At 46.5% G+C, this 27,397-nt stretch overlaps 1 protein-coding gene across 4 annotated transcripts in view; it reads right to left on the bottom strand.

Moving 5' to 3' along the window:
* Nucleotides 1-27,397, bottom strand: part of PSTK (phosphoseryl-tRNA kinase) — a 137,087-nt gene that overhangs the window by 81,906 nt on the left and 27,784 nt on the right. For 3 of the 4 annotated variants that reach the window (XM_085897773.1, XM_085897791.1, XM_085897801.1), the window contains 4 exons: nucleotides 25,683-25,881; nucleotides 19,402-19,480; nucleotides 16,543-16,636; nucleotides 3,592-3,874 (listed from right to left, as the gene is read on the bottom strand). In XM_085897773.1, coding sequence (XP_085753899.1) covers nucleotides 3,666-3,874; nucleotides 16,543-16,636; nucleotides 19,402-19,480; nucleotides 25,683-25,881 — 581 coding nt within the window. In that variant the 3' untranslated portion in view covers nucleotides 3,592-3,665. Of the gene's footprint in view, nucleotides 1-3,591; nucleotides 3,875-16,542; nucleotides 16,637-19,401; nucleotides 19,481-25,682; nucleotides 25,882-27,397 lie in introns of those variants that run through there. The other variant, XM_085897782.1, reaches the window with a different exon arrangement.

Below are 27,397 nucleotides of genomic sequence, written 5' to 3'. Positions count from 1 at the left end.
ATCACAAGGCATGTGGTCGGCCCATTGGCCTCCTCCACTCATGATGCTCCCTCGCTGAGAGAATCTGGTGAGCAGGATCAGCATCAGGAAAACGAGCCACATGTCCATACAGCCGTAGCTGATGCTCACGGACTATGCAGGAAACAAATCTCATTTAAGTCTCTCTCAGCAACCGCTTGTTGGACAGAAAGTCCAACCAGCGATTGCCAACGATTCTCTGAAGACAACTGGTACCAAAGGAATTAAGTGTCCGTCGCAGATCCCTGGTCAGAGTCCAAGTCTCACATCCATAGAGCGAGACTGGAAGCACCAAGGACCTGAAGACTCGGACTTTCGTCCTCCTGCACTCACAACAGACTGGCAAGTCGTTTCCTGATCTTATAATGAAGGGAAAGCTTTGATGTACATACGTGCCAAAGGGCATATTTGTACTCTGAAATGTATGATTTTTGTTGACCCCGGAATGGCCTTGATGATATAGTAATATCACCTGGCATGAAATATGCAGCTATGAAGAGTGAATTGTCAGGTCAGGCCTGATCAGATCTGTGACTTGCTACAGGTATCATGTAAACCTGCATTAACCTGTTCCATGGTCGGGTTGTCGGCGACTCAACCGTCTCCCCCACCAGGTTTCCTGGTGAGGAGGGTGTTTGGATATGGACACCCAGCAGGATTAATAACAAAACCTGTCAAAATGGTCGAGGAGCTCCTTGTGAGCCAACGGCCATCCATATCTAGTGCCCAACTGTGTCTGCGGACGTCCTCCTGCAATTGGGTTACTTCTTATTAGGAGGTTGGTGACAGGATTTGCACTCCGGCCACCGTAAAACCCTTCATTCCGCAACACATTCTCGAAGCATAAAAAAACAAACAAACAAAAAAAAAAATCGGAAAACCCACTCCGTGGGAGTACCTCCTGCGCAGTTTCCCTTCGCAGGGCAGCTCACCAGATGACGGGATTAGGGCAAAGCCTTCGGGATGGTTATGAGACGTGTTGGTCCCCATGGGTCAGGAACTATGAATCAGAATAGCACTAAGTTCCTTGACTTTGCAAGAAGTCGTGGACTTAGGGTGGCTGGTTCATGGTTTCAGCGCCCACAAGCTCATCGCTGGACTTGGTATTCTAAAGCTGGTGATGTGGCAAAGGAGACTGACGATGTGCTCGTTGATGGTCACTGGAAGATGATCCAGAACTTCAGGGACCACCGGAGTGTTCAGTTCCTCAATATTGACCACCGGCTTGTTGTACCAACTCTCAAGTTGCACCTTAAATCCAGGAGAATGGTACCATCCTATCCGAGGCTGGATGTTGGCAAGCTCAGGGATGAGAGGGTAACAGGAGTTTGCAAACAGGCTGAGTGGATTTGGGGGTCTGGGTGCTTTGGGAGATCTTGAAGAGTTGTGGAGTGCCTTCAAGACCACCGTTCTTGATGTTGCCGGTGGATATCTTGGAGCTCACCGTTGGGTGAAGAAGAATTTGGTCTCTCAAGGGACACTGGTTATCATTGACCAGAATCGCAGGGCCAGGCTGAATGGCAGAGCTGAGCTGTTCAGTGAGCTGTGGCGTAAAACTGTACGTGTGCTAAGGGTGGACAAGGAGGCCTATGTGCGAGGAATCTGTGAGGGGATGGAGCATCACCTGTGGTCAAGTGATTCTCGTCCTGCTTACAGGGGAATTCACGCATTGTGTTCATCCAAGCCCATCCCTCGGTGTACTGTAGTTGGAGCAGAGGGTGGTGGGCTCTTGGCAGAGGAGTCCGAAGTGAAGGCCCGCTGGGCCGGCTACTTTGAGCGGTTGTACCAGGCTGATCCACCAGCTATCAAGTTGGACGTCAGGGGTGTTACAATCCCTGTTGCTGACCCTCGAATCAACTGTGGTCCATCTTCGTTTGTGGAAACACAGGCTGCGGTGAACCGGTTGAAACGGGGCAAAGCTCCAGGGATCTGTGGCATCCTTGCTGAACTTCTCGAGGCTGATGGAAATGCTGCACTCATGTCATTGCATGTAGTTCTGTGCTCTGCCTGGAACACAGGCATCATCCCAACTGACTGGAAGAGGGGCCTTGTTGTCCCTCTCTGGAAAGGGAAGGGTGATCACCAAGACTGCAACAACTACCGAGGGGTGACGCTGCTCTCAGGGCCGGGCAAGGTCTTTGCTCGGATAATTCTTGATCGGGTTCATCGCCATCTGCTTGAGCACCAGCGTCCAGAGCAGTCAGGCTTTACACCAAAGAGGTCAACGATTGACCGTATCCTTGCTCTACGTTCCTCACCGAACGCAGACGAGAGTTTCGGCAGGGGCTGCTTGCAGCTTATGTTGATCTCTGTAAATTGTTTGATTCAGTGAATTAGGATGCCCTCTGGAGGATTTTTAGGCTTCGTGGGGTGCCACCAAAACTGATCGATCTGATGTCTGAACTCTACTCTGGTACTGAGAGTGCTGTGCGATGTGGTGGTACCATCTCTGACTTATTTCCAGTTGTTACTGGAGTTCGTCAGGGGTGTGTACTGGCCCCCACACTTTTCAGCACTTGTATGGACTGGCTTCTGGGGAGGATGTTGGAGAGATCAAGCTGCGGTGCATCATTTGGGAATGTCAAGATCTCTGACATTGATTTCGCAGATGATGCAGTCATCTTTTTGGAGACTCTAGATATCCTTTTGGGGGCCCTTGAGGTTCTGAATGAGGAGTTGGAGCCGCTGGGATTACGGGTTTCCTGAGTCAAAACTGAGATCCAGGCTTTCAATGACATCTTGGATGCTGCTGTCCTGTCTGTGCCTGTTTCTGGTGAGGATGTTGAGGTCGTGGAGAGATTCACTTACCTTGGCAGTGATATTCATGTCTCTGCTGGCTGTGAGTCAGAGGTCAACAGACGACATCTGGGTCAGGCCTGGGGAGTCATGGATTCACTGGATCATGGGTGTGGCGTTGCCGGGGCCTGTGCGGGAGGACGGAAGTCCGAGTCTTCAGGTCCTTGGTGCTTCCAGTCTTGCTCTATGGATGTGAGACTTGGACTCTGATCAGGGATCTGAGATGGAGACTTAATTCCTTTGGTACCAGGTCTCTTTGGAGAATCCTTGGCTCTCGCTGGTCGGACTTTGTGTCCAACGAGCGGTCGCTGAGAGAGACTCAAATGAGATTTGTTACCTGCATAGTCCGTGAGCGTCAACTGCGGCTGTATGGACATGTGGCTCATTTTCTTGACGCTGATCCTGCTCACCAGATTCTCTCGGGGAAGGAGTCTCTTGAGTGGAGGAGGCCAATGGGCTGACCACGTGCCTCGTGGTTGCAGCAGGTTGATTGGCATCTCAAGGAGATGGGGATGGGGCAAGCATCTGCCTGGGGGATGGCCAGACGGGGCCCCTGGAGTACTGGCGGAAAGTGGACGCAGCGACGCGCTGTTCTGGTGCATGCTCCCATACCTAACCTGACCTGAATAGTGAATGTGTATTTGCCACTAAAATATGCAAAAATGACGTTTCTTTGCATGTTGCTTATGTAATTCAATTGTCTGGTTTTTAACTTTTATTTTTTAGGTGAACTCCAATTCTATGCTGCCTTGAAATGCTTAAAGTGAGTTCGCTTCTCCAACATTCTCAAGCAGGATAACCGATGGTTTCATCCATCATCCTCCCAACAGTGTTTTGATCGTAAGATTGAATCATGCTTTACTTGTGGTTTTGCAACAATTTAAGATTCTCTGCTTCTTTGCTTCAAAATGTTGCACAACCATATCCACAGCCTCTTGGATGTGTGCTGCAGATGCAACTGCCAGCTGATCCTGCCGCAGATTGTCGAGCACGTGTCTTTTTGTAGTTGCTAGTTCTTGAGATAGACCCCGCAACCGTGCCGGTGTAAACTTCCCACTACCTGGGCAGGGGTTCCATGTCGTGGGGCAAGGAAGGAAGGCAAAAAAAGATGTAAATGATGCAACTCTCAAATTCGATATGTGGACACGTTGAAATACTACTACTACGACTCTTACTGTCACTTTAACCGCCACAATTATTGCTATAGTCTTACAGTGGGATCAGACAGAGAAACATTTCGTCCCAAGTCATTCATGTATTGGCTGGCCAGGCCTGACATTTGACTGAAGGCAGCAGGAATTTGTAATTTGTTCAGGGTGTCGGCGATATCTCGCTAAATTCACGTGAAATACACTGTGGGGTCTTTGACCACGAACTAACGATGGGCAGATGGGACACCCAGCTTAATGTACATCCTTGGGACAGGACACTTTCTAATGCAACACTCTGTCTGTGCAGCTCCAATTTAAACATCTTTAGCCAGATCAGGACTCGTATGGCTGGAAGTCAATTATGAGTTGGCCCACATTCACGAAGCATCGTTTTTGTTTTTTTTGGGGTGGGGGTGGGGGTGGGGGGTGAACTGCATTGCTGATGCAGTGCCCCATGGAGGTTAGGGCAGCAATTTGTTTGACAAGCCAGAGACAACTCATCCACTCCATCAAAAGACACTGGATCATCTTTAACATCAAGCAATTAATGCTTGTAGATGAAACACACCCAGTTTATCATGTACCTTAAGGACAGCACACACCTTGATGCAAATCATCATTCCAACAGTTCTCTAATCGGGTTAAGAATCAAACCCAGATTAGACAGCTCACAGTTGTGTGCTTCCACTGTACCATCCTGTCAAGGCTGCTGGCTTCGTGATCCAGGTCAAAAAGAAGTCAGTTACAAATATAAGTCTGATTAATTTAGCATGCCGAAAAGGTGCCTTTTTTGGTACATTATATAATTAAAAGAATTATTTTTAACGGAGTTATAATGCTTTTTTTATATACCTGTACCTGGTTCACACAGCAATGCCTGCCGTGCCAAAGGGTGGAACCTTTTGATTGGTTTCGAGCAGTGAGATTTGCATTTTTTGTCCGCACCTCCCATCACACCCAGCAGGGGTCATGGTATACGTGACTACAGAGCTGTTTTTATGCCCGACAAGAAGCATCGAGTTTACTGCCACAAAATAGTGGGCAATTTGCCTGCCTTTTGGTCTTGATTTTAAAGCTCATAATGGTGTGTTGAGCTGCCAGGATGGCCGAGAGGTACGCACTCGCCTTGGTTCAAATCTCGACCCAGCTATAAACGAGTGTCATCCTGGTGTTTTGCAGGCATGGTGAAGGGAGGTATCTGTGTGTGTGCCGTCCATCGGATGGATGTTAAACTAACTGATGTGCCTGTCATCCTGAGTTGTTGGATGTTGAAGATCCCATGGTCGTTTCTGCCAAGAGGTGGTGAGTCATTGCTGGAACCATGAACAATTTACAAATTCCTGTACTCTAAGGCAATCCTTACATATTGTTACGGTTGTGGAAATTTGCAATACACCAGAAAGGTCCTCAGATGAGATATATCGATAAGTTCATGTGTAGTTAGCCCACACCCTTTGTTTAGAGGGAATATGTGTGATTCATTCGGGCTGCGACTCTTTGAGATAGCCGTTTTTCTTTTGCTGTCGTTATTTTGGACCAAGCACCACCCCAACAACCAAATCGCCACCACCAACCATGCCACCACTACAACAACCACCAAACCACACCACCCCAACAACCACTGCGTTCTGACTCGGCGCACGGTTGCCAGAGGCCTGGCCTTCGAGGGAAAGCAGGCGGCCCCCGTTCCCCCCTTCCCCCAAACGAATGGCGCCGCCGCGGTGGATTTCACCCTGCGAGGGAAGGGGAAGAATGCCACGGCGGTGCGAGCATTGCCGATTGGGTGGAAGACTCCTCCTTCTGGAAGTTTCTAGCATGTTCTGGAAGGAGGGGCGGGAGTTGAGAAGGGGCGGGGCTTTGTGAAAAAGGGGGGGGCGGAACGTGAGCGAAACGAGCGCGGGTGGAGTTGAGAAGTGAGGTGAGCTTCGGCTGAAACGCACGAGGGTGGAGTTGAGAAGAGAGTTGAGCTTCGGCTGAAACGCGCGCGGGTGGAGTTGAGAAGAGAGTTGAGCTTCGGCTGAAACACGTGCGGGTGGAGTTGAAAAGAGAGTCGAGCTTGGGATAAAGACGCGAGCGCGGGGTGGCTTGAGGTCTCGCTCTCCCTCTGTCGCGTGGAACTCGCCTGACTCGTGGAACTCACCTCCGTCTGAAGTCTGAAGTCGTTGGGTTGTCGCCGAGCTGTGTCGTCGTGGTCGAGTGTCTCTGCCTCGGTATGGAGCTCGTGGAACTCGCGGAGCCCGAGGAGCTCGTTGAAGTCGAGCTGTGTCGTCGTCGAGTCAGGTCGAGTCGGCAGTGGAGGACGGCAAAGGCGACGGAGCTCGGAGTTGAGGTCGTGGGAGGAGGACTTGACGGCCGCACCAAGGGAAGTCCTTTCTTTTCTTTGGGGGTTTTGTGTAAATGTGTGTGTGGCGCCAGTCCGTAAAGTAGTAACTGATTAAGTGCTTGTACTTTGCCTTTTATTCGGTATTAACTCTGCGTCGTTCTTGCTTTTGTTTCTTTTGTATTACTGCATGATTGTATGACTGTAAAATATGTGCTTCCGTGTGTCCGTATTAAATGTGCTTGGTAACTGTGACCCGTTTCGTTTCGTCCCTTTCCTTTCATTGAAAGTTCCATTTTGCATCACGTAAGGGATTGGTAGTGGGTTTAAACACCCGGTAAATAATCTGAACTGCCGAGGTCGACGATAACTCCGCTCGGTTATCCCTGCAGTACGGAACGAACCGCTTAAGCGGTTCGTGTCCGGAGTCGACCTGCGGCGTGGTACAACCCCTCGGTAGGTTACCCGCGCAGGTACTTAGGTATATCGACTTTCGGCGATTCACCCTATTTCGCGCGGGCAGAATGCGGACTGGGTTGTGGTGAGGTTAAACCCCCACCCGTGACTAGCTCCTTGGCGGTAGTTCCAAGAGGGTCACAACTGAATTGTCCGTTCCGGTGGGCGACGCGGTCGCCATTCGAGTCACGTGGCCGATCGCACGCCGGGCGGGCGAAATTCGTAACATTGGTGTCAGGAGTGGGATTCAAATCCACCTCGGTCTCCAACTAAATTTACGGGGATCGGATCAGGGGTGTGCGAAGCAACCCCTCCGTTCCCCCCCAAATTACGAGCAGGCAAAATTTTAATCCCTTAGGAGAAATAAGATGGAGGCTCAAGGCGAACAGGTGCCGGGGGTAGAAATGTATATGTGTAGTAATGTAGGATCCATGGCCCGGGATGGTACTTCTTGTAATTTTAATCCGTGGGGGAGCTCACCCTCATATACTGAGCACGAACTTTGCCGGCAAACGGAGTCGCAAGATGGCGGCGCGGCCGCACTTCAGCGTGGCACGAGGCGTGAGCGAGCGGCTATTTTTGGCGCAAGAACGGCACGACACGAGGCGAGCGCTCTCAACAACCGTTTCAAACCACGTGGGCATGGCAGGCGAGGCAAGCAGACATCGGCGGGCTTCGGAAACAATTGGAGGAAGAATGGAAAACAGAGCTCGAAAAGAAACAAAAGGAGCACGATTTGGAAGTAAAACAACTAATGGAAAAAATATTGGAGGGGGCAAGGCAGTTCAAAGAACTAGAGGGGAGAGTGAGGGAAATACAGTTGGAAGAGAAAAAATGTGAACACGATTTAAAAATAAAACAATTGAAGCAAATAACGAGATTGCAGAATGAGGAACAAGAAAGAGTACTGAAAGAACAAGAAATGAGACAGGAGAAAGAAATCAGGAAATTGAAAGAAATAACGAGATTGCAAAATGAGGAACAAGAGAGACAGTGGAATAAAAAACAGAGTATGAATTTGAAACTGAACGACAAAAGGAAAAAAATAGGTTGGAGTACCTGGAGAAAGTGAAGGAGCAAGGAATGAAGCAGGAAGGAGAAATCAGTCAATTGAAGGAGACAACGAGAGTGGAGAGGGAAGAACGAGAGGAACAGTGGAATAGAAAACAACAAGAACATGAATTTGAGGTTTACCAATTGAAGGAAACTATGAGATTGGAGAATAAGAGGCGGAATGAAAGAAGAAGTGGAAGGGATGCGGGGTGAGATGCAGAAAATGGGCCGAAGCCTGCAGGCGGGCATGAAGGCAATAGCGTGCAGTGAAACGCGGACAACGGTGGGCATAATGGCGGCGCCACGTGCTGGGGCGAACGAGCTGAGGGGGAGTGCAACGGCTGTCAGGCCCGCAATGGAGGCGGGTGAGGACGAAGTAATTCGGGGGACGTGTTGGGCGAGAAGCGTAAAGGTGACGGAGAAAGTGACGGTGACACAGAGGGAAAAACTAAGTGGGGTGACCGAAACATGTGAGACGAGACACGAGGTGACGACGGAAAGAATAAAAGAAATAACAGATGTGGGAGGTAGAAACGGTAGAGGAGAGACTACACGATGAAGACGGGGTTAAGGACGAGCACACACACACACGGAGGTAGTGGAGGATAATGGGGGCGAGCTCGCGGAACGTGTTGGGACCCGGTGCAAGCAGCCGGATAGCCTCCTTCGGGAACGGAGGGAGACACTATGCTCCCTTGAGGCGGATCACGACCAGGCGGGTCCGGTTGTGCCGAGCGAGGTTGAAGGGGCGAGTGCTGTGGACGAGTGCACGGAGAGCTTGGGGGGTATGGATGCCCCGGAAACCCTTGGGGTGGCACAAATTCCCAGTGTGGTTACGACTGTGGTCCCGGTGTGTGTGGTGTCGAGGTGTGTTTACAAGTGTGGCGAAATGTGTGCTGAAACACGCGCAAAGCGTGGGTGAAAGGCGTTGTGTGAAAGGGACTGCATGTGTGAGGAAAATGGTGTGCGAGGTTGCGAGTGAGCCGAGGTGCGTGCTTCCCAGCACGCCGTGTGTGGATGAGGCACCGCGCATGAGTGTCACCACGTGTGCGAGTGAACGGCCGAGTGCAAGGGAGACCGCGTGTGCGAGGTCGCGGTATGTAAGGGAGATGACGGTGGGCATGAGTGAACATGCAGCCGCGTCTCCCGGTGTGAGTGTAATGACGTGGTGTGTGAGCGTCGTGACACGCAGGTGTGCGTGGATGGAACGGAGACGACGAAGGCGACAGAGGGACAAAGGCTGAGTAGCGGCCGTAGCTGTTTTGGGGACCGCGCTAGGTTTACCCAGCAGCGAGCGCGAGGTCCGTGCTGTGGTACGCACGAGGCCACCACGTGCGCGCTTGCGGGAGTGAAACCCGGTCCGTAAACACCAGCTGTGGATGTTGCCGATCCCGCGGACGGACAAAGCTTAGGCAGGATTACGGATTTGGACCGGACGGGTTCTCCACGCGAGCTTGTGTTTAGCTCCAACGGGCAGAGCACATGTGTTCGTGTGGGGAACCCCTCGAGATGCGAGGCTTGTGTTTTTTTATGCGCAGGGTGACGTCATGGCTGCACGTGTGGTTGGAATCCGGCAGGAGGGTGAATCCCTGCCGGATGGTACCATCCAAGAGGGACGAGGGACGTGAACAGCTGCCATGACGTCACGCCAAAGGTGCGCGGCTGTGAATTGCTGCGCTCGTGCGCATGTTGCGAGTTGCCGCGCTGGTGCACGCGCATTAAAAAAAATAAAGCAAGCCTCGCTTCGGGTGAACAGGATTCCCAGGCAAGGGGTGGAAGACCCCCTTGCCTGGGCACAGGATGGAACTAGTTATGGGGATGGGTTAGTTTAGTTAGACTGGCTTCATGGGGCAGGGGTAAGTCCTCATGGGGCCCGTGGAATGGATTAGGTAGAGGGATCCAGTGCAGATTTAGGAAGGGAGATGGGAAATAAAGGATTTGAGGATAGTGACAGACTGTGGATGTGTAGAGGGGACGTAGCTTAGCTACGTAGTGTTAAAAGGAACGTGCTGTAGTTTAAGGGATGACGGAGCACGAGGTAGTTGAGGGGATTTAGTGAGAAGGATGGCAGAGATCAGCGGTGTGAGTTGAGAAGTGTGGAAGGAAAATGTACTTGGTGAGTGAGTGAGGCTAACTTTACATTATTTTATGCATCGAACAAGAAAATGAAAATCTACAAACCAATCTGTCTGGTGGAGTCTGTCGGTGTGAACTGCCAGACAGTCAGTCCTGCCACTTGTACATGAAATAGGCCGTTTTCTGGCACTTGCAAGTGGCTCAAATTTATATACCTCAGGGCCAGAAACTCCATAGTATAAATTCCCATCATCCTCCGACTAGTCCTCGGCAATATTGGAATGAAAACACTCAATTTAATCGCCACTGAAATCACTCTCCGATTCACATCTCGCCATTGTTTACACGCTGTTTCCGAATGTTCACGATGTTTTCAGAGAACGTGACGCAGAGATGCCAACTTTTGGAAATCAGAATTAGGGAGGATTTTCAACCGACACCAAATAATGTGCGCAAAGCGCACATCTCGAGCGCGGAGTGCTCGACCCTTGCGGCGGGGTCCAGGGCCCGCCTTAGGGCCCTGGAAGCTCTGGGGTTCTAGACGCTCTCTCGTGCCCTCTGAGCCCTATTTTGGAGCATTTAACATGTTAAGAATTCCCACTTTTTGAACAAAAAAAGGGGAAAATTGTGCACTTTTTAATGTTACATGTATGTTAATATTAGTAAGTTAGGGGACAATCAAAGATTAACAAAAAGCACAAAAGAAGCAATATTTTTCTTACCTTACTGGCTGGTACTACTGCTGCTTGCTTTTTCCATGGCAGCTTTGCTGAGTGACAGCTGTGTGGCTCTTTTAGCCCTTCTGATTATGTCTTTGCTGTATTCTCTCTGGTAGCAAGGGGTGCTATGAGCTAGTTTTTCAATTAAGAGAGCTTCCAGGGTTTTGACACTCAAATTGGGACGAAATTCAGTATGATTCTTCCGTACAAGACTGAGTGCCCGCTCACATGATGCGTTCGAATGAGCAATGACCAAGATTCCCTTCATCACTTTGCTCAAATTAGGATACTTCTTGGCACCAGTGCAGGGATCTGTGAGCTGTGAAATCCGATGCCACTGCTCATCCACTCTCACTGTCTCAGTAGCAATTGTAGCTATGGAGGCGTCTGCCTGGTAGTGAGCGAATTCACTCTCAAGACTGTCGATGTCACTATCACCGCCACTAAACAGACAGGGGAATTTCTTGATGAAAAACTCCACACAGTCAAACCCCACTTCTTGGTGTAGCTTAACATCCAGCACCTGAGCATGCTTGGCTAATTCATCATCTAGCGGCCAGGTTTTGAAGATATAATTGCAGGCTTTCACATAATATGAGCGAACTGCACTGAAGAAACCTTGGATGTCTGACTCACTCAGAGTGAAGGTGGATTTCTTGAGACTCCTTTGTTCCCTTATATACAGTTTGGCATCGTTCCCAATCATGAGGTCCTCATCATTCTTCTGATGATTTCTGTCAGAGAAGGGTACATTTACCAGAGCAACCGATGACACCGATGGTTTCAAAAACCGTATGAAGATATCTTTCAGAAGATCATTCAATTCTCCGTGCAGGAGATGAATACAGGGTTCGTCTCTTTGGAGCAGAAGATTCCCCTTCTCAAAAAGCTTGTTAGCATATCGAAGGAAGAAACAATAGAGTTTTGTTTGTGGAGACAAGAACATCCTGTTGACACGTTTTTCTCTAGATTCCTGCACAGTGTTTGAGGAAGATGCCTTTTTAGTTGTAGAACTCGTAGTACACTTAGCCGCAGGGCGATCACACTTGCGTTTACTGCCAGCAGAAGAGGTCAGACTCGTAGTACCAGATCCAATTTTACGTTTGAGGAGAGAGCTTGAGGTAGGTGCAGCCAAGGAAGAAGACCTCTGATTCAAGGTTTTGCTGAGCTTCTATCAAGTGATTTGGCAAAAGCAGAACTTAATTTGGGTCCTTCTTTGCCTGTAGATGGGACTATCACAGTCTTTCTCGACTCTGAAGGGATCTGCTTTGTAGATGAACGTGATGAAGGGCCGGTGATGCTACCTGCTCTCAGCATTGGTTTTGGTGCTGTCCCTGCTGTCTTCTTTCGCAGCAGATACTGCAGTGGTAGTGGTGAATGCTGCTCCACTAGTGCTTGATCCTGCAGTGCCAGTACTGGCAGTAGATACAGTGCCGTCCTTCTTGCTCTCGTTGTTAGAGTCTTGGCTACAGTTGGTTGCATTTTTCTTCGTACTTCTTCTTTGAAGAAGAGGCGAAGTGGCTCCCACTGTTCAATCAGCCTGTCTAGGCACTGACCAAGGGACAGCCACCTTGTTGCGACATGCTTCAGAATCTTGTGTGTCGGGGCATCACAGAGTTCTTGCAGTGCTTTCACTCCTTTGACGCGTTTACTACTTTTGTCCAAGTAGTAGTAAATATCGATGAGAAAGTCATCTAATTCAATGGGTAAGGCCTGAGCCGCGTTTCTGGTCCGTATTGTGCATCATATGGCAAGGGCATCCCATGATGTAGCACTCTGGATTTTGTTTGTGGATATAAGCAGCGACTCCTTTGTGCTTGCCCACCATGACAGAGGCATTATCAGCACAAAAGGAAACACAATTTCCCCACGGAATTTTCCTGTCACTGAACTCATGATCAAGCAGTTTGAAAATGTTTTCTCCAGTGGAATCTTGTTTGCACGCAGGCAAACTTAGCAAACCTTGCTTCACAATCCCAGCACTGTTGTCATGGTACGAAATCAGGACAGGATATAGCTGGGCCTCACCACTGTCATTGCTACCGTCTGGAGCTAGGCTAAATGGAGCGAGTCTAGCAATATCGGCAATAGATGAAGCAGTAACATTTGACAACTCACCAATTACACTGGTCAACAACAAATTTGTTGTCTGCATTTTTAAGCTGATTTAGGACGAATCTGATGCGCTGAATCCAAAACTCACATTAGTTTTGTTCAATCAGGTCAAGTTTTTGAGATATGGCCACATGTCGTTTTTTACATTTTTGTTCACATGTACGCATGTGTGGAGCATTTTAGAAGAAGTTGGTGGGGGTAAAATATCATGTCAAATAATTGTTTTAATTGGAAATAATATGACAAGAAGTATTCAGGTACGATAGTTCTGGGTGATTATGTCGAAAAGGGATCAGTTTGAAGTCATAAAACCTCAAAATCTTCCAAAAATTGGTGAGGCAAAGCATAAAGTTCGTGGATCAAAACTAAAGTTAATGGGGCAGATTTTGTAATAATGTGATACAAAAAAGTTGTATTTCTTGAAATAACGAACTCTGAAGAATGTACAATACCTACATGCGCCCAATTTATGACATGCGCTTCTGCTCAAGCTTGGAGTGCCACAGTACGAACCCAAAGATTGGAGACTGTTCATTGACAGCAGCAAGCGATCACTGAAATGTGTTCTGCTACACAACGGCAACCATTTTGCCTCTGTACCCATCGCTCACTCGACTACACTGAAGGAGAAGTATGAAGCGGTGAAGTACGTGCTGGAGAAAATTGGTTATGATCAGCTTAAGTGGTTTATTTGTGTTGACCTGAAGATGGTGAACTTTTTGTTGGGACAACAGTCTGGCTTCACCAAGTACCCATGTTTTCTGTGCATGTGGGATAGTAGGGACCGTGCTCAGCATTACACGAAGAAGGACTGGCCTGTGTGGGAGGAATTGGTGCCATGCAAAGAAAGGAACGTCATCAACGACCCTCTGGTGGACAGAGACAGAATACTCTTCCCACCGCTGCACATCAAGCTCGGCTTAATCAAGCAGTTCACCAAGGCTCTGGACAAAGATGGTGACTGCTTCACTTACTTGTGCCAGGCTTTTCCAGGATTGACCATGGAGAAGTTGAAAGCTGGCATCTTTGATGGTTCTCAGATCCGTCAGCTCATCAGGAGATCCAGAGTTCAAAAACTCAATGAACGAAGTGGAACTGGAAGCGTGGAAGACATTTGTTTTGGTAGTGAAGAACTTTCTTGGCAACAATAAGGCCAGAAACTACGCAGAACTTGTCAACAACATGCTGACTGCTTTCAGAAACCTGGGTTGCAACATGAGCATCAAGATGCACTACCTATTTTCACATATGAACCGGTTTCCTGAGAACCTGGGTTCAATGAGTGACGAGCAGGGGGAGAGATTCCATCAGGACATGAAGGAGATGGAGACCAGGTATCAGGGTCGCTGGGACGCAGTCATGATGGCTGACTACTGTTGGAATCTGAAGAGAGACCTCCCTGCCGCTGAACATTCCAGGAGTTCGAAGAAACGGAAGTTCAAGCCCTGAAGTTTGAACAGTGGTGACGCAACATGCAATTTACTTGTACTTACCTTTATCAATGCCCACCATTCAGATGACAGTAATCGATGTTTCTATCATGTAATCAATAAATGTTGTTGGCAAAACATTTTTTTTTCTTAAAAACATGTTTAGGATGATATGTGTTGACAAAAATCAGCTGATAATGCCACAAAAATGTAATTGATTTTGTCACAAGATCTGATTTTTTCAAATAAACTTAGCACAAAAACCTGACCTGATGGAGAGAAACGGATGCCATTTCCTGATTCAGCAGTGCCAGAATACCCTAATTCACTTGTAGAAATCTAGACAACATTCAGAAAGTAAAAAATTGTTGACCAGTGTTCTTTTTTTCTTCTTTGTTCTTGTTTTTTTTTTTTTTTTTTTTTTTTCTTGCTTTTTGTTCTTGTTTTTTTTTTTTTGTTTTTTTTTTTTGTTCTTGCACATCTTGCACATCTTGCAAGTTTTTGTTCTTGCACATCCATACTTTGAAGAAACTTTTGAATCTGGAAACATCTTTTGAAATAGAGGTCCAGCATGATCTGAGACTGATATGGGCAAGTTATGTTCCACAATAAATCCACTAAAGAGAAGTTCCGCTCGGGTAACATCCTCTTCCTCGCTTGTCCCTTGTTTGGTGAAATAATTCAGAAGTGTACCGGTACTCGTGCTCGAAGATCTCTCCTTTGCAATGTCTGTGTGCCGTTTGCTTCCAACGTGCTTCCGAATATCATCGCGACCTCCGTGCTCAACTGAAATATCAACGCTGCATACTGTACAATACGCATGATGAATTCCTCTTTCAGACTTTCGAATACACGGGTATTGGAGACTGTATTCGGTCTTGTACTTCTGAGACCATTTCTTGGTCTTCGTAAGCTTCTTTTCTGCCATTCCGTAATCAACATCGAGGGTTTGAAGCATCGGTAACTTCGAAGTCGATGTTCCACAGCTGCAGCGCGACTCGTAGAACTCTAGCGGCTGTTAAATTAAACACCGCACGGTGGTCGCGACCGCCGGGCTGGTACGGGGCCCAGCTGCATACAGTGAGCGTATCGCATGCATATACACTGTGCATACATACCGCATGCACTGTATTGCACACATACCGCATGCACTGTATTGCACACATACCGCATGCACTAAATCTCAGTGCATGATCGCATAAGCGAGATCCAGACCCAATGTTTCGCTGCTCCTCATTTGAATTTGCAATTTTTTACGTACAATTTGGTAGCAGCGAACGTTATGGAGTTACCACATGCTATACGTAGCAGACGATGCTTTTCATTCAATTCTCATACTAGTACATTCTGATGAGTGAACAGTGCAAAAATATCAAAATTTCGGGAGGATAAGGATAGTGATCGTAAGGGCGGGAGTTTGGGTGAATTTTCGGAAGCCTCCCGATGAAATCGGGAGGGTTGGCATTGCTGCGTGACGTCATAGCATCTTCGGTAACTTCTGGTCTGTTTTTCGATCACTTTGAAAAGTTTTGACTTAAAAGTTAATTTTAGCATATTTTGAGTTTCAAATTTAAGAAAATAAATACCCAACGATTATTAATGTGCTTACAACCTTCGAATCACGCGAAGTCATCAGCGACCCAAAATCTGCTCTTTAAAGATCCCACGGTGTCCTTTGTGAAGAGTCGGCGAGCAATCGCCGACACCTTGAATAAATTACAAATTCCTGCCTGAACTAATGCTGGGAAGGGAGGCAATGGCAAACCACCCTTGATCAGGAATCTGCATCGGTGTCAATGACACTCTCTGATGAGAATGGTACATCAGAGAGGGAGTGAGAGAGCATAAGTTTGTAATATGTCATCTGTTGTTTTTGGGGTATCTCCGTCAGATGTGTGAGGCATACGTCAATTAGCTGTATGTTGAACGTGGTTAATACAAGATTTAAATGTTGAATGTCTTTCTTTTTTTGGCATCATTCCATTAGCAACCGACACCATTTGGGGTGGCACGTCATTCGAATGGTCGATTTTTAGGACATTTCATCTTCTGTATTCACATTCATACAGCTATTTTTTCCCACCTCTCTGATGGGAAAACAAGGCCCCTCAATGTTACCTTGATACCCTTGGGTACCATCTGGTGTGTACCTCAATACTTGACATGGAGAGAATGGCTATGTGAACGAGTTGTGTGCAAACCAAAATATTGTACGAGTTTCAAAACAATTGTTTGTGAATGTTTCAAACCATTCCTCAATTGATGTTTGCAAATGCCCAACAATATAAGGTTACAACACAAGACTCGCAGGAGGTTTTTAAAACTAGAGACGTACGATTTAATGTGACAGAATGACACCTCAGCAGAAGACATCAAGCAGCATGCATAACTGTGAGATCCCCACTCACTTGCGAGTTGCTTCAGTGTGTCGGACACGCAGCGTCTCAACGCCACATCCACCTGGTGCACAAGACTTGCTCTGCATTCTGCTTGAGACTGGGCCTGCATAAGAAAATCGTTTGCCTCATCAGAAGTGATAAAGTAATAACAATAAAATGTTTAACTAAGAAATATGAGCAAAAGGATAAAAAAAGAAGAAAAAGACATCACCTATGTTTTACAAATGAAGAAGGGGGAAAAAATGGGGGAGGGGGGGGCGAAGGGGGGGGGTGGCACTGATGCAATGCCCGTTTGGGCAGGAATTTGTAATTCGTTTATGGTGCGGTGATAGCTCGCCTACGCTTTGTGAAGGACACCATTGGATATGTAACGTCCACCAACTAGTTGTCAGGTAAGGCCAGATTAGATCTGTGACTTGCTACAGATATCATGTAAACCTGCACTAACCTGTTCCATGGTCGGGTTGTCGGCGACTAAACACTCTCCCCCACCAGGTTTCCTGGTGAGGAGGGTGTTTGGATATGGACACCCAGCAGAATGAAAAACAATACCTGTCAAAGGGCGGAGGAGCTCTTTGTGAGCCAACGGCCATCCATATCTAGTACCCAACTGTGTCTGCAGACGTCCTCCTGCAGTTGGGTTACTTCTTATCAGGAGATTGGTGACAGGATTTGCACTCCGCCCACCGTAAAACCCTTCATTCCGCAAAACATTCCAGAAGCAAAAAAAAAAAAGAAAAAGAAAATCCACTCCGTGGAAGTACCTCCTGCGCAGCTTCCCTTCACAGGGCAGCTCACCGGATGACGGGATTGGGGCAAAGCCTTCGGGACCCCCAATCTTTGATGATAGGTGGAAAACCATGGGGTAACATTCCCGGGTCAGATTGCGGGAGAGTGTGTCGGGGTGGTGCTGAGATGTCGTCCACCAGATGGCGGTCTCCTTGGGTTAACTTGATGCGGTCCCTTCGGGTGGGTGCCTGGAATGTCCTATCCCGAAGAGAGGATGATCACCTGTCTCTGTTATCATCTGAACTCAAGGGTTTGGACATCGGTATTGCGGCACTCTGAGGTTCGGAGACCGGATTGCAGTGAGATCATGGCGGGTGGTTATGTTGAGGTCATGGAGAGATTCACTTACCTTGGCAGTGATATTCATGTATCTGCTGGCTGTGAGCCAGAGGTCAATAGACGGCTGGGTCGGACCTGGGGAGTCATGGATTCACTGGATAATGGGGTGTGGTCCTGTCGGTACCTGTGCGGGAGGACGAAAGTCCGAGTCTTCAGGTCCTTCGTGCTTCCAGTCTTGCTCTGTGGGTGTGAGACTTGGACTCTGACCAGGGATCTGAGATGGAGACTTAATTCCTTTGGTACCAGGTCTCTTCGGAGAATCATTGGCTATCGCTGGTCGGACTGTGTCCAACGAGCGGTTGCTGAGAGAGACTCAAATGAGATTTGTTGCCTGCATAGTCCCTGAGCATCAGCTGCGGCTGTATGGACATGTGGCTCGTTCTCCTGACACTGATCCTACTCACCAGATTCTCTCAGCGAGGGAGCCTCGTCAGTGGAAGAGGCCAATGGGCCGACCACGTGCCTCATGGTTGCAGCAGGTTGATCAGCATCTCCAGAAGATGGGGATGGGCCAGGGATCTGCCTGGGGGATGGCCAGATGGAGGCCCCTGGAGTACCGGCAGAAAGTGGACACAGCGACACGCTGCTCTGACGCATGCTCCCAGACCTGACCTGACCTGACCTAATACTGGCAGACGGGATGTTCATTTATCGTCCGTCCAAGGGGATGGCGCGCACACACTATTGATGAATTGCATCAATTATGTAAAGCTCCATCAGTCAGACAATCAATTATTGATAATTCGTAAAGCGCTTTCTTACCACTAACTCTCTCAAATAAATATTTAATACTTTGTCGGGAGACGAGAAGGTTGAAATTTTGCACACATGATGCAACTCAAAGCCAGGATTATCGGGGGGGGGGGGTCCACAAAACTGTCCGTAAAATAATAATAAAGTCAGCCTGTGTTGCATCGCTCTTGCTCAGGGAGGGTCATGTGACCGAGACAATGGCAGGTCACGTGATCTTGCACGATCACTCCCCAAAGGGATGTGGTGTTTTTTATGGCGCTATGATTAGGGAAGTGTCTGTGGGTTTTTGTTGTTTAGGGACGTTCAATGGGAGGATGTAAACATTTATAGTTTGCAGGTGGTGTGCAGTGGCAAGTGATACAATGCATATTTTAAGTATTGCACGTTTATATAGACAGACCTCTATATCAGACACCTTGGTTAAAACAAACATTCAGTTCATATTTTAATCAAAGCACATCTACGAATTATTCACGATCTCCATTGCTGGAAAACCCAGATATAAAGAAAGATTGCCTTATCCTGCTGGCAAGGTGAACATAGACACAAAAATTATCGAAATACAGATGAGATTGCCAAAACGAATTCTCTCCAAAACACCGAAAGAAGAAATAATTTTATTATTCCCTCATTTTTGCGTCGTCCTGGTGGTGAAATGCACCGCCCATGCCAAATACACCTGCGCCGTTGAAGAAGATGCGCCTCTCAGCGTTGCGTTGCAACCCACTAGAGTGTAAACAATAGGTTTATTGTATAACTTTTGATATTTTTTTACATTTAAAAATTACTTTACAGTGCAGGTAAACTGTTAAAGAGTTCATTCTGATCACGCATTGTCGATCTACTCGATTTATGTAGCTATTTGCACAATCTACTTCATCAAGTATATATTTATTACATCTGCAAGAACAGATACACCCCAGTACTTGCTTGCAGTCTGCAAGAATGCCTGATTTTAAACCGAAATTTGTTGAAGCTGTGGGTTACCTTTTCCAGAGAATCGCAGTCTTCGATTGCAGGGACTGGATTTTCCATTGCTCTGGCTATTCGTGCCATAATCGTATCTCTTAAGCACAACAGGGGAGGGAGGGATAGATTACGATAGTAATTTGTGCACTTTCTAATTAATTTTGAGAGCATTTTACAATGAATGGTAGCAAAGCAGGTATTATTAGTTTGGTACGACAACGAAAGTAGTCAACTCGTCCGTCGGACAGCTTTTAACCAGAAAGCTAACTTAGACCAACGATACATCTAGCGAAGCAAAATAAATGCATTCCCAATGTCAAAAATGGCAACACAACATCCATGTTCTACAAACCACCACTGACAGATTTCTCTGAATTCTCAATCGTACACTGGTGTGTATCTCGACTGATATTCAAATCATAAATTTGTTGTGAAGTTACAATTTTTTTGTTATAGTGCAGGTTGTTGCTTTAAATTAGTATTAATCAGCAAGTGTCGACAGTAGCGTGCACCACCGAGGCTTACAAGCATGTAGTACGTGCAATTCTGAGAGCAGTCTTCATGTAAATATCAAGACCAAATCACATCTCTCACCCATAATTGGAGGGAACAATGCTCTGACCTAATCCATTATCCCATGTGGCTCTGATCTTTATCATTAACCCCCTGCTCTTATTGCTGAAGAAAGCTGCATAAAGCAACTAAGAAAAGCTACGCAAGGTAAGCCCGATGCTGTTTCAAACCCAAACTGGATTGCTCTACAGCTGCAGACATTCACAAGTAGCACATGTGCTGGTGCTGATGGAAGAGGAGGTAATTAATAATTGGTGTGTAAAAGAGCGAGGGGGTGCAGCCCACGTGTGAGCCAGAGCTCCGTTTAAACTTTAAAGGATGCACCCCGGCTCTCGGAGCCTTGAGCGGCGGAGGCTGCAGTGTGCCAAGAGGGCATGGGCAGCAAAATATTTGTTGTCAGCCAGAGTACCTGGTGGAGGACCCGGGGCAAGAAATGCCTAACAGCAGAGAACAGGGGCACCCAGAAGCTCAGGGGTGCCGTATTGCAGAGCAGGCATAAGTTGAAGAGGCAACCACACTGCCAAACCATTAGATGGTGTTGAAGCACAGAGGGCAAAATTGAAGGCCAGGCCCAACTCCAGTACGTGGTTGGCAGATTAATTGGTTATTAGCACCACAACCGAGGGGGGTTTAACAGTAAAATGGACATTCTCATCACAAAAGAGTTTGTACCTGACCGCATTGATGTCATTGCCACTCTGTCCTTAGACAAAGCAGACAAGATGCTCACATACATTAAACTGCTCAGCAGTAATTTGGAAAGCTCTACTAAGTGATTTCATCAAAATACACATGTCTGGGCAAGTTGTCACTCGCTGAAATGCTTGTTCCCCCACCCCCCCCCCCTTTGTTGCCAAAAGTACTCGTACTGTTGCATTCCGTGAAGGCATGTAATCCGGACAGTGCCTCGCATACACTTTCACCAAGTGCATGCCCAATTGCTGTGCAATCAATGAGTCTAGTCTTTGTTGTTGTTTATTTCCTGTAGAGAAGATTATGTTGACATTGATTTTGTGACTAAAAGTACAGGCCATACCTGCAACATCTGTATCTGGAGACTTGATTACTCTGCAAATTCTCTCCATTAACTGCTGCATGACTAGCATGAAGAAGCATGTGCGTGCCTGTCTTCCTGTTCAGTGCACAATTAATCAACCCTTGAATAATGTACATCATTATCTCCTCTGACAAGTTTGTAACATTCTTTGCCATGTGTTACGTACAAGGCCCCAAATCCTACATTCCCTGCATGCTCTCTCTGCTGCCATTCTGTCACAAAGAAATTAGCTAAGTTTGTTTAATAACTTCCTTCACTCAAAAACTTCTTCCATCGAGTGGGTCACGTGACTTCCGCTTTGTATCTTAATATTCATCGTCCCACCAGCAGCATGTTTGGTTCGCTCTGGGTTTTTGATGGACATTTCTGGATACTGGTCCATGACGAGATCAATCCTAGTTTTGACTCTTAGGAGCTATATGCTTCAACATCTGGAAAAGATAGCTGGCTAGTTCACCAAATGTTTCCGGAATGGTCTGAAGGGACTGCAGTATAGCCATTCCATAGAGGATCCAGGCTGTTAATGATGGAATGCTATCATCTGAATCAGTGTGCTCTTCCAGGATGTTCAGCCTTTGCAGTTTTGGTAATTGCTCCATTTGGCATTGCCAGAGACCGTGGTAGTGGCCTTGAGGGTGTACTTCATAACTTCACGCTTGTTGATGTTGATCAATCACAATAATTTTGGCAAATAACTCTATCAGCCTTCATTATTACATTTATGTTGGACGACTCCAATTTGTGTGCCTCGATCATATCACCAAATGTCAAAAGTGATGTAATTAAAAAAAAAAAAAAAAAATCTTACAAGCAATTCTGACCTTAATTATTGCAAAAAAAAAAAAAAACACATTAGATGACTTTAATATTATCCAAACCACAATAAATATTACAAAGTTTTCTGGAAGTAGAGTCAACATCTGAAACACAAATACAACATTACACTTACATTCTAAATCTGGTACAAAAGTACAGTATTATTAATCATGCTAATTTTATTAATATTAATAGTGCAGCAGTTGTGGTGGTGTTATTACATGAATTATTGTTGTTTAAATTAAGAAAGAAAAATAAACTTATTCTCCAAAAGACTCACTTAAGTGTGGTGTGTTACGATGCAGGAAACAAATCTCAAAGACTCACTCAATATGAAATAAACTTTATGCTGAATGAGGAAGACCCAGTTATTTTATGTTTTTTAAAAATCGATTTGACAATTACTCCAATCCGTTGCCACTTTGAAGTGACATTTTTTGGCCACCAGGGACCATGGGTCAGGTCAGATATGGATGCATGCGCCGGAGCAGCGCGTCACTGCATCCACTTTCCGCTGGTACTCTAGGGGCCTCCATCTGGCCATCCCCCAGGCAGATGAATGGCCCATCCCCATCTCCTTGAGATGCTGATCAACCTGCTGCAATCAAAAGGCACGTGGTCGGCCCATTGGAGTCCTCCACTCACGAGGCTCCCTTACTGAGAGAATCTGGTGAACAGGATCAGCGTCAGGAGAATGAGCCACATGTCCATACAGCCGCAGCTGACGCTCACGGACTATGCAGGTAACAAATCTCATTTGAGTCTCTCTCAGCAACCGCTCGTTGGACACAAAGTCCAACCAGCGATAGCCAAGGATTCCCTGAAGAGACCTGGTACCAAAGGAATTAAGTCTCCGTCTCAGATTCCTCATCAGAGTCCAAGTCTCGCATCCATAGAGCAAGACTGGAAGCACCAAGGACCTCAAGACTCGGACTTTCGTCCTCCCGCACAGGTACCGGCAGCACCACACCCCATGATCCAGTGAATCCATGACTCCCCAGGCCCGACCCAGACGTCTGTTGACCTCTGAATCACAGCCAGCAGAGACATGAATATCACTGCCAAGGTAAGTGAATCTCTCCACGACCTCAACATCCTCACCACAAATAAGCACCGACAGGTCAGCAGCATCCAAGATGTCATTGAAAGCCTGGATCTTAGTTTTGACCCAGGAAACCCGTAATCCCAGCGGCTCAGACTCCTCATTCAGCACCTCGAGGGCCCCCAAAAGGATATGTAGAGTCTCAGCAAAGATGACTGCATCATTTGTGAAATCAAGGTCAGAGATCTTGACCTTCCTAAACGATGCTCCACAGCTTGACGGTGGTCTTGAAGGCACTCCACAACTGTTCAGGATCCCCCAAAGCACCCAGACCCCCCCAAATCTCCACTCAGACTGTTCGCAAACTCCTCAGCTCCCCTCTCATCCTTGAGCTTGCCAGCATCCAGCCGAGGCTGGGATGGTACCATTCTCCTGGATTTACAATACAACTTCAGAGTTGCTACAACAAGCTGGTGGTCAGTATTGAGGAAATGAGCACTCCGGTAGACCCTGCAGTTGTGGATCATCCTCCAGTGACCATCAACGAGCACATGGTCAATATCCTTTGCCACACTGCCGGCGTTGGAATACCAAGTCCAGCGATGAGCCTGTGGGTGCTGAAACCATGAACAGGCCACCCTCACTCCATGACTTATTGCAAAGTCAAGGAACTTATTGCGATTCAGGTTCACAGTTCCAGACCCATGGGGACCAACACATGTCTCATAACCATCCCTTTCAGATCCAGTCGATGCATTGAAATTCCCCAAGACTAGAAGTGTATCTCGCCTGGGGCACTGATCAACCACAGATTTGAGCGTGGCGTAGAAGGCATCCTTCACGGTGAGATCACTCGCCTCAGTCGGAGTATATACAGAGACCAGGAAAATGAGACCCAAAGAGTGACGAATCCTTAGTCTCATAATACGCTCGTTGACCAGTGTTACCTCGATTATCATTGTAGTCAGCTTTTTGGACTCAGCTACAGCAACTCCTTGGGTATGGTAACCATCAGAGCGATCAGACTAATCGTAGGTATAACCACCCGCCATGATCTCGCCGCAATCCGGTCTCTGAACCTCAGAGAGTGCTGCAATGCCGATGTCCAAACGCTGGAGCTCAGATTATAATACAGACAGTTGATCATCCTCTCCGAGGGATAGGACATTCCAGGCACCCATCCAAAGGGACCGCCTCAGGTTAACCGCCTCAGGTGGACGACACCTTAACACCACTCCAACACATACTACTGCAATCTGACTCAGGAAGGTTACCCCGTGGTTTCCCTCCTATCATCAAAGATTGGGGGTCCCGAAGGCTTTGCCCCCAATCCCGTCATCCGGTGAGCTGCCCTGCGAAGGGAAGCTGCACAGGAGGTACTCCCACGGAGTGGGTTTTCAGATTTTTTAATGCTTTTAGAATGATTTGCGGAATTAAGGGTTTTACGGTGGCCTGAGTGCAAATCCTGCCACCAACCTAATAAACCAAGGTTGCATGTCTTCATAATCTGAAAATTGTGTCAAGGAATGTCATCTTGCAAAATTTGATACTTTATACCATTGTGGACAATTTTTCTCAATAATCTGTTGGTCTAAAAACGAAAATCACATTTTTTACTTAAAAAAAAAATTTGGACCCCCCACCCCCCCAATAAAAATGTAGTTTTCTAGATTTGGCCCATGGAATAGAGGAGAGAAATGGGTTTAGTTCAGAATAGTTACAATTACCAAGGCCGTGCCAAGTATCGTTTAGAAGCTCTCGTCTTTCCCTTCCATCCACTTTGCTATTGTGTAATCCACGTCCTGAATAAACTGTCTGCACATCCACGTCCTGTGTAATCTGTCTATTTTCTACGCTGAAGCAGAACTGTGTTAAAGGTCACGACGGGCTGGGACTGCAAGTGTCTGGTGATTTTCCATCACACTTAAGGACTGTGCACAGCACATGAACAGAAAACTAGCAACTTGCTCCCTCATCAGTGAAAGCCAACAAAAGTCACCTGGTGGCCAGGTCCACCAATGTTAGGCTCTGTGGGGGATCTGACATGCCCCATGGGAATGAATAAAAGTGCATACAGGGCTCGCTGAGCGAGTATTTACTGTGGCTGCAGTAAAGAGAGCTACTGTTTGCATGGTGCTCCACCTCTTGGCGTTACCTAGCAACTCATTAGAACATAAACAATAGTTTTGAACTTTTGACGTATTTACATAAAATTACGATAGCTGCAAACTATTTCAATAAAGAGCTCATTCCGATGACTCGTTCTTAATTTACTTGAGTTATTTAGCTGCTTACAGAATGCAAGCACAAATCCACTTCATCAAGCATATAAAGCTTGTATTTATTATGTCTGCATGTATGTTGCACTCCAGCTTCTGTGTGGGCTGCAAGCATTCCCCACTGTTATATACATTTTGATTCTGATGTACCATACTCTTTACAAAGTGTTGGTGCTGCCGAAGCGGTTTCTTGGCAAGGGTTATATGAGGAAGTTTGCCATTACCTGCCCAGGATTGTTTGTCGATGCTCTATCCTTTTAAATGCTGAGTGTCAAGCAAGTAAGCAGCACGTACCATTTAAAAAAAAAACTCTTTGGTATGATTCAGAGCGGATTGCTCTGTTCCGTTGTTTTGCCATTTGCTACAGGTTCTGAACATGATGGGCTGAAATAAACCTTAAGGAATTGTGTTCAGCTCAAAAACAAGTTAATTATAGGATGTGCACAAACTGGCCTGTATGTAGCACATTTCAATAATCATTGGTTATTAAAACTGATGTTTTTATTTTAGTCAAAGACTGAAGAGTGCTTACATCTGTACATCAGGTACCGCAACGGAAGTGTCCAGATGCAGACTTTCTCGTTCCCAATCTCGTTCCACATCAGGTACTTCCAATCGTGCTGCCATGGTTTGCAATACCATCACTGGAACAGGGACAGTCCGGCTGGCATTCCTCTTGAGGCACTGCTCCAAAGGACAGTTCAGGAAAATCTGAATGAAGCCAGCAGAGACTGGGGCCAGAAGGATGAAGGAAGAATGGACATTGCAAGGCTTAAACATTGTGAAAATCATTTAATTTTCCATGCATTTCGGAACTGAGATCGATTTGGAACGTTGTAAAGGAGAGTATCGCTGTGGGATGTTTACCAAATTGAATCTGGTATTAGAAAGAACTAGAACTGCCACTTTATAACTGCTGGCAGTGATGACCGGGTACCCAGACGTCCGCCTTTGACACAACATGAGACTTTCTGTAGATGATAATTGCAAAGTTTTGCTTCAATAGTTCAATAATAGTGGTTCCAGAGAAAACATTATTTAAGAGTGATACAAATACAGCCCTGCTTCGATACAGCGCGGGACTGACGAGTTACGAACCGGGTCGCACAAAGTGTTCAATCTATAAATTACGTATGCCTTTAGCCATTTTTCCTGGGGACATTGTCGGTATCAATTGAATTGTTCCTGTACCCTCAAACGCATGCAGGTGCAGCCAAGTGAGCCTTCTGGAAAAAAAAAACAACTAAAAGTTCTCAAATTCAAATAATTCAATAATTCTGGCTGCCAAACCGTGTGGCCGATCGGGTTGAAATTTAAAAACTATGTTTCACATGTGGGCTAGATAATAATTTTGAAGTTTCACATATATTGACACAGCGGTTCCAGAGTAAACATAAATTAATATTTCCCCTTCAATCCAACGTGGCTGCCAAACTGTGGGCCCGATCGAGTTGAAATTTCAACCGTTCATTCCCCATGACTGTTCCATCACAACTCTGAAGTTTCACATTTATTGATGCAGTAGTTCCAGAGTAAACATTAATTAATATTTTTCCTTCAATCCACTATGGCTGCCAAATGATGTGTCATACATCAAAGGGGGGGGGGGAGAACTTTTTGTTTGCATAGAAAGGTGGTCAGATGTGTGGAGTTTCGCCTTGATCTGTTCAGCCGTTTCAGAGAAGAAGACTTTTAAAGATATTAATTTTCAATCCAATATGGCTGCCGTACCATGTGACCTATTACAACATAAATATAAATTCTCCATCAAATGGGGAAGTGGATTATGCTTGTTAAGTTTCGTGTTGATCGGACAAGGTGCGTTTTTCTATCCAAGATGGCCTCCAAACCATGTGATTTGTGACATCATAATTTTTAACATACATGCAGGCATGGGGGTAGATTATACTTGCCAAGTTTCGCTTTGATAGGTTATGTGGTTCCAGAGAAAACATTATTTAATATTTTTCTTAAATATCCAAAGTGGCTGTCAAACCATGTGACCTATCAATTATTCATTCACAAACTTATATCCCCTACGTGTGCAGAATAGACTTGTGAAGTTTCCCCTTGATCTGTTTCGCCTTTCTGGAGAAGATGTTTGAAGGTTTTAGGGTAAATTCAAGATGGCCGCCAAACCGTATGACCGATCAATAAGAAATTAACAAACTTGATAAAGGACCTCATGGGGAATGTGTGTGTAAAGTTTCGCCGTTCTGGAGATGTTTGAAGGTTTTAGGGTAAATT

The sequence above is a fragment of the Eptatretus burgeri genome, chromosome 1 (assembly GCF_056783735.1).
Source record: "Eptatretus burgeri isolate ZD-2024b chromosome 1, Ebu_testis_v1, whole genome shotgun sequence".
NCBI classification, from domain to species: domain Eukaryota; kingdom Metazoa; phylum Chordata; class Myxini; order Myxiniformes; family Myxinidae; genus Eptatretus; species Eptatretus burgeri.
Note: the sequence above shows the minus strand (reverse complement) of the source record. Positions and strands in the feature narration are given on the sequence as shown.